We start from the raw sequence: 12,008 nt of genomic DNA on the forward strand, positions 1-12,008 counted from the left end.
CTATCTCTATAACAATAAAGCCTCTCCCTAATAGTATGAAGAAGAGGAGTATGTTGAAGAAGAAGAGGAAATTGTAGAGGAAGAAGAAGAAGAACCTGAGCCATCAAAACATGCACCTCCTCCTCCTCCTGTTGTAGCTCCACCTCCACTCCGAAGGAAGTCCTCTGCCAACTATCGTTCTTATGCCACCGAACCACAGATCAAGGTAAAAAAAAAAATGTCAGGGATGCAAGGGGAAAAAAACAGTAATGATTGTAGATAAGTATTGACCAACCGAAAACCAGCAGCTTAGTGCAACCCAATGCTTATTGGGGTTTATAGATAACGGATTTGCAGTCCTTATAATAAACTGTTGTCTTAATTCCTAGTAATAATTGGAGGTGTCGCTTACATTTCTAATAGTATTGACTGAATAAAATATTTTTTATCTTTTGTTTTTTTTTCCCAGCGAAAACCAAAGATTTCTGCATCTCGGAAACTGCAATTGAAGGTACTAAAGTGAATAAATGATGAAAATAATGATGTATTTGCTAGATGGCAGAGCATTATAATCATAGGCTATATTTTTACCATAAAATGTGGTAATAAAATAAGAATCTGTTGTAGAGTCTGATGCTGCAAATTGCTAAGAATGAGATGGAACGTGAAGAAGAAGAGCGGGCCCAGGAGAAGGAGAGGTTCTTGTCTGAACACTGCGAGCCTCTACAACTGTCCGGACTGTCTCATTCTGAGCTGCAGGTAAAGGATAAAGACTTAGTGCAAATTACAAAGGGAGATGTACTCAACATGCAAGATATACATGGAACCAAACAGTATAATCTACAAGTGTCATGATCTGGTGGGGCAACTCTGAAGCTCATATTGGGAAATCACATTTTTAAAAGTTCACCAATATTTATCTGTCCAGATCTTGTTTGTTCATTGTGATAGTCTCTATGCATGGTAGATTCATTCAGAACATAGAGGCTTCCAAACCTGCATTCTGTAGATGACACCGCTAAGGATGCTCTACTAGCTGAACAACGCCTGTAGTCAGAGGTTCAGGTTATATACAGTACTGTGCCACGGGTGTGGGAAAAGATGTTTCGCATCAGGTAGGTGGCTACACATCTTTAATCTGTGGCATCCAGCATCCAGCCAATGTCACTAAGTTCCTTCATACACTGTGTACAAGTTACCTAGAAGAACTGATTGGTGTGACTTACATTTCTCTTCTGTTTAATCACTTGCTTGCATTTTGTTGGTTGATGAAAAAAAAAAACTATTATGAATTCAATTTCTAAAAGCATGTGGTTTGCAGTGGTTTCCCACACCTGCTTAGAGTATTTGCACAGTACTGTATATTACAGTACACATATCCTAATATACAGAGCTTACTATAAAAAGAAAAGATAATCCTATACTGTACAGTTTGGAGGAATTTATTAAGACCGGAGTCTCACATGGCAATCTTAAAGTAAACCTGTCATTATAACTTTCAAAACCTAAATCAACAGTAGATGTGATATAAAGCAAGTTAGCAATTTACATTCATTGTTTTTGTTTTTTTTTTAGTTATCATGGAAAACACTGCACTTCCTGTGTTCTCTTTTTTTTTTTTTTTTTTCAAAGAGACTAAACACAGGAAGTCCAGTGTTTCCCAGGTCATCCGAGCGCTCACAGAGAAGGCAGTCATGTGATTGACTGACACATTGAGCTCTGCGACGCTCTATACTGGCCTGGACTTCATGTGTTTAGTCTCTTTTTCAACCAGCATCACCGGGCTCCCATACCCTGCTGGATGTAGCTTTCTTTCAGCTTCAGGGTACGTCAAGACCTGGCTGAAACGTTACCAAAGGGTGGGATTTGGCCCGCTCAGCCATTCAGTGACTGCAGTGGTGTTTTGTCTGAGTCACTGACTGGCTGAGCAGGGCATCCATCAGCTGGGTCATGACGTAGTAGCAGAGGAGATATGCAGTCTGTCAGCGGGGTCCATGAGCAGGTCATGGCATTGCGCAGGCACCGGGATGGGTAAATATACCTTCTTTGTTGTTGCCCCCACCCCCTCCACGCCAGACTACTCCTTTAAGTTATAATCCGCCATTGTAAGATCATATGGGATTTATGAAGGTGCGCATGACTCATGTACATCTGCTCATACATCATCCTCAGAAATCTACACCAGCTCAGAGCTCGCATAAATTTCTTCCACAATTTACAACCGCAGGTGGGGGCTGTTATGCCTACTCTTGTCTACTTGGCAAGCAGAGCACAGGTCACCCAAAAACTACCAAATTCTGTGCAAACCGTGGTGTTTTTTGTCTCATCTGGGCCAAGCGCAGACCTTAATCAATCCCCCCTATCTTTTGTTGTTTTCTCTTGGGGTGCCATAGAGGTGGGACCTCACTCAGACATCCCCTAAATGTGCAAAGAATGCCTAGACCCTGACACATGATAACCAAAGTTTCTCATATATCTGGTAGGATCTGTGCAGAGAGCTCCATACAAGGGTTGCCGTTGTGGATGAGGAAAGATATGACATGGAAGCTAAAGTCAACAAGAACATTACGGAGGTACTTGTTTTTCTACGTCAAAAAAGTAGATGAAAATATATGCTTTTTTAAGGTATGCCATATAAATATTTCCATACTATGCTCACCTAATATAGCCATTCAGTGCTTAAAGGAAATCTATTATAGTATCACAGTTCACATGTAATAGCCCTATTTCACGGAACGATTATCGTTCATAGACTCGCTCCAACGACCGCTTGTTAACGAGCACTTAACGATTTTTTTTTAAGCAAACGATAACACATAATACGAGTGGGAACGTGAACGATATCTGTAGTGTAACGATTTTTTTGCGGTCGTTACATCGTTACATGGTCGTTTAAAACGTAAGGAAATGTAGGTAGACATTTCAAGAACGACTGATTTTTTTTATTCAACGAAAAGATTAGCGAATTGTTGAAAAAAAATAGTGAACGACTCAACGACGGTTTCGCTGTTGTCGTTCGCTCGTTTACAGCTATTCCACAGAACGAATATCGTTAACGAGCGGTCGTTTGAACGATTTTATGAACGATAATCGTTCGAAAAAGTTCAGTGGAATAGGGCCTTAAGGGTCAGCACTCACTTGCATCCAACTTCATGTCTCACAGCATTTATGCCAATTTCTTAGCATGCAAAAGATACCCCGGGGCATTGGGGTCCTATATAGTAGATAAGACAACAATTCTCTCCAGCTCTTTTTTAGAGCTGCTGGCCCTTAATCATGGCTCTGTATTTAATCCTGAGTCAATATCATGGATATAGAAAGAGATCCAATTTTCCTTCAAAGCCAGTTTAAATGGGTATTATGGTGAATTTTTTCTTCTTTTAAATCAACTGGTGTCAGAAAGTTGAAAGTAAATTACTGCTATTTAAAAATCACATGTCTTCTAGTACTTAACAGCTGCTGTATGCCCTGCATGAAGTGGTGTATTCTTTCTAGTCTGACACAGTGCTGTCTGCTGCCACCCCTGTACGTCAGGAACTGTCTAAAGCAGGAGACGTTTTCTATGGGGATTTGTTGCTGCTCTAGACAGTTCCTGTCACAGACAGAGGTGGCAGCAGAGAGCCCTGTGTCATACTGGAAATAATACACCACTTCTGAAAGAACATACAGCAGCTAATAAGTACTGGAAGACTTGATATTTTTAAATAAAAGTACATTACAAAGCTGTTTACCATTTATAAAACCTATTGATTTAAAAGAAAAAAAAATGCTGGAGTACCTCTTTAACCACTATGCAGATTATGTGTTTTGTTGCACTGGAACAGGATTATAGGCCCCAGTGAACCGATCTGCCCCTGGCCCATCCCTTCTAATGAATAACTGCAAAGCAGACCGCAGCCTCTGGGCTCCTACACCACTATTGTGGCTTGCTGTCATGTTTGCAGGTGGTCCACAAATGACACTTTGTGGGCCATCCATGCATTGCAGAGCCGTAGTTTTGTAGACTGCAAAACCACTGCTGCTATGTTAAGAGGGCAAAACCATGGACCCTTAATGCATGAATGACCCTGGAGTGGACCACCCGCAAATACGTGCCATGCCACAATAGTAGTTTAGGAGTTCAACTCCAGAAGACATAATGGGGGAGATTTATCAAAGGGTGTAAAATTTAGACTGGTGCAAACTGCCCACAGTAACCAATCACAGCTCAGCTTTCCTTTCAGCACTGCCTAAAGCTGAGCTGTGATTGGTTGCTGTGGGTACTTTGCACCAGTCTAAATTTTACACCCTTTGATAAATCTCCCCCTATGTCTTGTTCAGAATTCTTGTAATCTGGGCTATGAGAAAATGCAGAGACTGTGGAATCTACATTTGTGTATTGGCCCAGAGAAAACAATGGATATCATACTTTCTGCAATTATAAATCTGTTTTATAGTTGTGTGTAAAAGGTCTAAGATTTTGTTGTGCTTTTAAGAACCACAAAACAGTTATATCTGCCCTTTTAGCACTGTGCGAGACGGGTGACCACGCAGCGTGCCAACTGCTAAGGGGCACAAGACCCCCAGACCTCACACTGCCCCACCCTCTCCAAGCTTGGTTTTCCAGTGGATAACAAGATGAGAGTGTGACATGTGCATGTTACACATCTGTGTAGAATACGCTCTTCCTCACGTTTCCACCCATCACAGTTTTTTAGCTGCACACCCCCAGATCCAGAGCTTTGGAGTGAGGTCCTGGAAGGAAGTGGCAGACAACTTAGCCACTGCCAGGGAACAGTGTAACCAGGTGGCCCGCATGGCGGCTGGTGCTGCTGTGCCTTGTCTGTGGCTTTTGTCTGCTGCTATATGTCCTGGCCCAGAGAGGAAAAAGGGCCACAGAGGGTAAGGGACCCGCCACTTTCTCCTCTGCTGCAGTATTGTGGCGGGCGCTCAATCAAAAGCACAGATGAGTACTGCACCTCACATGACCGAACAGCAGCCTGAGCAGAGTTGCTGTCCCTACACGGTGTGGTAGTGCTGCTGGCCCAGCTTAAAGCTTAAAAACACTTAAAACATATACAAAAACGCCAATCCTGGCTCACATATAGCATAGTATGTATATATGAGAGGTTACAAAACATGCAATAATCAAATAATCAAAGTTATCTGTGTATGTGTGTTTTGTTCTTTTCCCCTTCTCATTGGCAAATTTAGCGGGGGGTTGTTTGCATTTTTTGTATTAAAAGGACTGTTTTGTAAGAAAAAATGGATGTAATGTAAATGAAAAAAATTCTAAAAAAAGTTTAAATTAAAATAGAAAATACAGCACAGTGTGTCACCACTCACCCCCTACAGGTACATAGCAGTATTAATATTGCACGTAATCACATATATCTGTAAATACATACCCATATACAAAAAAGATAAACTACATGGCCTACAGTGCATCAAATAACAAATAAAAGCAAGCACAACAGACCAGCAGGGTCAAGCATGATTAAACAAGTAAAAAGGCAACAAGGCAAATGTTCACCAGGGAGTGGAGGAAAGGATTTCCCATGCGTTCTGTTCTACAGGAGAACTTCCTCTGGGGTCACCCTATTTTGGCTACCTGTGGTGCCGCCTGGACTCTTGGTGTGAGACAGTGGTCACTGACTGCAGCAGCAGCTCCACAGGCAGAAATAATCCACCTATGAGGTCACTTGCATGAGGAGTGGAGCAAAGAACTGCTGTGTAGCCCTAAACCAGGGCTTTGCTCTACAGTGTAACTATGATTTAAACTTCTTACATGTCAGAGGAACATGTCAGAAGTTTGTATCGGTGGGAGTCCGGGTGCTGAGACCACCGCTGATTGGTAAAATGAAAGGGTAGACGCACTCAGCAACACACGTTTTTAAGGTCTCATCAGTGTTCTCCTAGCCATGAAATAACTTTGTATGTTCCAGAAGGAGCCACTAGGTGGCCCTCAGGCTCAGTCTATGAGGAGGCAACACACAGTTTAATGTAATATACATGGGATAAAATATGATTTCTTTAATTTAAAATAAAATGTGAAGAAAAACATTTAGATTCTCTGCACTCATAAAAAACATTTTCAAAACCAGTACTGCTCGGGGCTGTATTCTCCAATATGGAACAATTGTCTTTTAGGGTATGTTCACACAGGACTGCAGGTTTTGACTATGACGTTATCCGGGAAGATCTGTGACAAGTATGCAACAACTGTGCACCTCTGCTCTATGGTAACATTAGGTTAGGACCCTGCTGTACTAAGATTGTCTGTCTGATTTTCAATAAAAACCTCAGGGTTTTAGCGTCTGATTGCTCTTTGTAAATCTGGCAGGTTTTCCACATGACAAAATTATAACCCGACCTTCCCGCAACACTAGGGGTGGCTCATTTTTAGAATACAAAACTAGTATTCTAATTGAAGCAAGTTTTTAGAGATTTTTGTGGCACAGAATGTTAGTAAATATGGTAAAAGAAGAATCCGACAGGGAAAAACGAATGAAATTAATAAATTATGGAGACACGTCAGTAAATTAGGGCCAATGGGATTGTGATACATTGAGGTAATGCAACAATATTACTGTGACCTGATGTGAATTAAATGTCAATGTTGAGATCTAGTCTGCCAGCCCAGGCCAGTGAGATAGTGTACCTGCTATAAAGGGAGAGTATGCAGCTTTTATGGCATTAGAGGAACTTGCCACCATGCTAACCTCAACCCCCATGACCACCATCACCACCCTATGCCAACTTCAGTCTCTAAATTAGGCATTTGGGTGATAGGAATGTTGGCACAGATCCCTCCCTCTCTGTTCCTCTTTCAGGATGAGCAGCACTGTGCAGATCTGCACCAATGTCCTCTTCAGCTATGTCTATGTGACACTAGAAAGTTTCCCCTATTAGGAAAAAGGAAGCGCTGCTCTTATCATCTTCACATTGCCTCACTTGTCTTTCCCAACCTTCTGAAGCCACATCCTGGGGCCTCTGTATAGAGTGAAACTATGACATGTTTTATTAGATATTAAGAGAAGTCTTGTACAGCAGCGCAGTTAACCCTTTCCCAACCTCTTCTATTCCAGGGTAATGCAGCTTTAGGCTATGTTCACATAGTATAACAGCTGTTGCTTAGCAACGGCCGCTGTTATACTGGCCAGAGCACGGGCAGGTATTTGTATGTTCCTGCGGCCATCAGAGTCCGTATGGCCCACTCGAGGTGTGTATGGAAATCATTCAAGCATTGTTTTCCATACACCCTACGGATATACAGACTGTAGTGGAACAGCGGCCATTATTAATTGACATGATCATTCTTTTGCACAGCCACACCGAACAACAGCCGTTTTTATTGCAGCGCGTACATGGAACAAGCGCATTGCATTAATTTCAAAAATAGTACGTTGTGTGAACATAGCCTTAAACAAACTTCTGACATGTCGCTGTTTAAGTTTGTACTGGTGGGGTCCGGGTGCTCCCCCCCTCTCCATCGTTAGAAGGGGCAGACGTGCATAGGAGCGCAGGCTCTGCCTCTTCATCTCTGTCTCACTGCTAAAGTAATGGTGGACAAAATTTATAGATTGTAAGACCTCGCGGTCAGAGTCCTCTTTTCCCATGTACCAGTCTGCCATTTACCTTCATGTAATGTGTTTTTTCATTTTGTTACCCTTATCGCTTGTATAGCGCTCTGGAATCAAGGGCACTTTATAAATAAGTAATAATAGTTATAATAGAACTTCTGGTAATCGCTGTAAAATTCCATCGACTGCTACTTTAGCAGTGAGACAGATGAAGAGGTAGCGTGTGCGCCTCTGCGCGTCTTCCCCTTCATTCTAAAGATCGGCAGGGATCTCAGCACCCAGACACCAACCGATACAAACCTCAATTATAGGTATCAGCCTAAATTATAGGTATCCTTTAAAAATACTAAATATTGTATGTGTCTGTTAGGTTGATGTCTAGTAACAGGTTGACTAGAAATTCATGTTTGGAAACTCAAACAGTGGCCATATTGAGCACCACCCAACTTTTATAGCTTTAGATTACTTCTAGAGTCTTTTTAATTGTGTACTGTTAACCCCCTATAGTGCACGGGGCGCTGTGGATGAAGGTAATTTTCTTAGGCTGGGTTCACACTGCGTTTTTGCAGTCCATTTTTTCATCCATTTTATGGATAAAAAAGGATGTATTTTTGTGCAACTGTTTTAAACCGTTTTTCCATTGACTCCCATCATAAAAAAAACAGATTAAGACACATCCGTTTTTTAGCGTACAGAAAAAGCTTGGTTGACCACATTTTTTGTGGTTGCTAAAAAACGGATGTGTTTTTGTTTGTTTTTTTATCCCTTTTTTTACAATGCACGTCAATTGAAAAACTGATTAAAATGCTTACAAATGCATTTGTTTTTTTTATCCGTTTTTTGCATAAAACGAACTGCAAAAATGTGTGAACCCAGGCTTACCTTAATCCTCTGTGCTGTTTTCAGGAACTTTGTAGTTTATTAGACATGTAACTACCACCTCCAGTGCACCAGTCAGCCCGGCCCTTCAAATGAATATTGATCTGCAGTGATGAGCACCAGAGTGACGTCACTGCAGAACGCAGCCCCAATATTCACTAGGAGGGCTGGGAGGCTGGGGTGCCACCAAACAACCTCACTTACATATCTAATAAACTACAAAGTTCCCAAAAACGGCACAGAGGATCAACTTAAGAAAATTACCTTCATCCCCAGCGCCTTGTGCGCTATAGAGACATATCAGCAGGTTTGATGCTTCTAACCTGCTTATAGTTTTTCCTTTACAAAGCACCTGTCGTTGTACCACTTTGCATATTCTCATAGTCATCAATATTTAGAATATTTGTAACTTACATAACTTTGAAAATAAATTATTTTTCTGTGTCAAAATTTATGGTTAAAAATTGCGTAATTTTAGAAAAATTTTCACCAACCCCCCAAAAATTGCTTCATCATAAAGCCATTAACAAACAGTGGAGGAGATTTATCAAACATGGTATAAAGTGAAACTGGCTCAGTTGTCCCTAGCAACCAATCAGATTCCACCTTTCATTTTCCAAAGAGTCTGTGAGGAATGAAAGGTGGAACCTGATTGGTTGCTAGGGGCAACTGAGCCGGTTTCACTTTACACCATGTTTGATAAATCCCCCCCCCTCCCCCCTCAACTGTGGTTACTTCTGGCAGAAATGGCATGTCCATATATAACAGGGTCAGACATTAATTTAACAGGATACTTTTGCATTTTTTTGTTATGTTTCCTAATATATATGTTTATATATAACCAGACAAATCCAATATTCAAATTATTCATTGTGCATTTATAGCAACAGGCAGTCTCTTTTAAAAAAATTATATTTACATATTATTTTTTATTGAAATGTTGCAAGGGTATACATAACAGTGTGTAAACAATCTTTGCAATAAAGAAAGCATAAGTAAAGTTGTGTTAAAGGGGTAGTGCGGCGGTAAACAATTATTCACAGAATAACACACATTACAAAGTTATACAACTTTGTAATGTATGTTAGGTCTGTGAATGGCCCCCTTCCCCGTGTCCCACCACCCCCGCCCGTGTACCCGGAAGTGTGGTGCGCTATACATACCTGTCACGTGCCGACTCGTCTCCGATTTTCAGTCAGCGATGTCGTCTTCGGACGGCCAGGCCGAATCCCTCCGAGCGTCCTGAGTGCCGGCCGCCCTCTGCCGCGTCATCGGCTGCTCAGCCGCAATTGGCTGAGCATAACTGTGCTCAGCCAATCGCGGCTGAGCAGCAGATTGTGCTCAGCCAATCGCGGCTGAGCATCTGATGACGCTGAAGAGGGCGGCCGACACTCAGGGCGCTCGGAGGGATTCGGCCTGGCCGTCCGAAGACGACATCGCTGACTGAAGATCGGAGACGAGTCGGCACGTGACAGGTATGTATAGCGCACCACACTTCCGGGTACACGGGTGGGGGTGGTGGGACACGGGGAAGGGGGCCATTCACAGACATAACATACATTTCAAAGTTGTATAACTTTGTAATGTGTGTTATTCTGTGAATAATTGTTTACTGCCGCACTACCCCTTTAAGGTACATTTAAGAAAACAAAACAAAGGATAACAGTTCTAGTCTCTTTTAACTTTACAGATTGGGGATTTGACGCAAAAGATTTTTGATTTGCGTGGAAAATTCAAACGCCCACCGCTGAGAAGAGTGCGTCTATCAGCCGATGCCATGATGCGGGCTCTCCTGGGTACCAAGCACAAAGCTGCCATGGACCTAAGAGCTAATCTCAAGCAAGTGAAGCAAGTCAAAAAAGATGATGTAGATAAAGTAAGAGTTTTCCAATATATATATATATGAAAAAAAATCAAACAAAAAAAGGACACTAAAGCCACTAATCCATTTAGACTAGACTAGAAATATAGATTAGCAGGATTTGTTCTGCAGACAGAAACAATGTGCACATATAAATTATTCTGTTTTTGGAGCTGCTGACCATTTGGTCAACCTACAGTATAACCTTACTGTGTTGATCCAGAGGAAGGTAAAAACCCCTATGAGGCAGATGACAATTGCCCCATCACAGGGAGAAAATTCCTTCCTGACTCCAATGGCGATCAGAATAATCCCTGGATCAACGTATCACAAGAAATCTAATGCCCATAACTTGTAATATTATTTTTTTTTTTGAGCAAAAGCATCAGCCATGACAACCTCATGTGGCAGAAAGTTCCATAGTCTCACTGCTCTTACAGTAAAGAATCTGGTGAAATCTTTTTTCCTCTATACGTAGAGGATGCCGACTTGTCATGGTTACAGACCTAGGAGAGAAAAGATCACTACAAAGATCTCTATGCTGTCCATTCATATATTTGTACATTGTGATCAGATCGCCCCAGGACGTCTTTTTTCTAGAGTAAATAACCCCAAGCTTGATAACCCACCCATTCCCTTAAGGACCTTTGTTGCCCTCTTCTGCACCCGCCCCAGTTCAGCTGTGTCCTTCTTAACCCAAAACTGTACATAGTATTCCATGTGTGGCAATGATGTTCTGGAGCAATAATTAGTAATCATGACAATTTGTTCTTTGACTGTTATTTAGGAAATACGTGAAGTAGGAGACTGGCGAAAGAACGTTGATGCTCTCAGTGGAATGGAGGGAAGGAAAAAGAAATTTGAATCATCTGGTGCAGTGCAGGGTTGAGAAGGTATTGATGTTGTCCATGTTTATTGTTTCCCTATAATAATAATACATTATTATATTTATACATTTTATGACGGCACAATTTAGGTTTTTAAAATACTTTGTGTATAATTGTAATTATTTAAAGGGGTACTCAGGAGAAAGAATGTGTTTTCAAATCAACTGGTTCCAGAAAGTTATACAGATTTGTAAATTACATTTAAAAAGTCTTTCAGTACTTATCAGCAGCTGTATGTCCTGCAGGAACAGTCTTCTATTGTGTAATGCATTTTGTAGGAATGCTCGGTTCATTCATGTGTAACATTAAAGAGGTAGTATTCTATACATAGTTCTCATTTTTTTGCCATCATTCTTAAGCTTGTTACTTGCTTTTTTTTAGGTAACAAGAAGCTATATGAAGTTATATGAGGAATTGTTTCACTGGCCAGGATTCCGTCATCTTAAGTGTATTTGTAATTTTATTATTTTGTGCATGTATTGGGAGAATAATCAGGTTACAGCCACAAGTCCGCTGGGCTTTGTATTACTCATCAAGAATAAAAATTCAGGTTATGTAAAAAATACAGTTTATGGAGCTGCAGTTGTATACTAAAGCCATTGAGTGAAAGCAGTCACTGACTACAGACTTTGCTTCTATTCAACAGACCAAACATTTTATAAAAATCAGTTTAAAAGGTGATTTTTACCGGAACCAACCCCATAGTGATGCCAGGTTCAAACAGGTTGCAATACCTACCCATGCACCCGAACCTCTTCAGTGCTGGTCACATTGATATAAAAGCACCACTGAGGTTAAAGATGTACTGTAGTTCCATCTAGAATCTCTTTCCATATGCCC

At 41.2% G+C, this 12,008-nt stretch overlaps 1 protein-coding gene across 1 annotated transcript in view; it reads left to right on the forward strand.

The window, feature by feature from the left end:
* Window positions 1–11,712, forward strand: part of TNNI3 (troponin I3, cardiac type) — a 36,016-nt gene extending 24,304 nt beyond the window's left edge. The window contains exons 4-10 of the mRNA XM_069946663.1: window positions 35–205; window positions 449–490; window positions 607–738; window positions 2,463–2,552; window positions 10,111–10,296; window positions 11,069–11,174; window positions 11,550–11,712. Coding sequence (XP_069802764.1) covers window positions 35–205; window positions 449–490; window positions 607–738; window positions 2,463–2,552; window positions 10,111–10,296; window positions 11,069–11,170 — 723 coding nt within the window. The 3' untranslated portion in view covers window positions 11,171–11,174; window positions 11,550–11,712. The remainder of the gene's footprint in view (window positions 1–34; window positions 206–448; window positions 491–606; window positions 739–2,462; window positions 2,553–10,110; window positions 10,297–11,068; window positions 11,175–11,549) is intronic.
* Window positions 11,713–12,008: the final 296 nt, after the last annotated feature.

Source organism: Dendropsophus ebraccatus, chromosome 12, assembly GCF_027789765.1.
Source record: "Dendropsophus ebraccatus isolate aDenEbr1 chromosome 12, aDenEbr1.pat, whole genome shotgun sequence".
Lineage (NCBI taxonomy): Eukaryota > Metazoa > Chordata > Amphibia > Anura > Hylidae > Dendropsophus > Dendropsophus ebraccatus.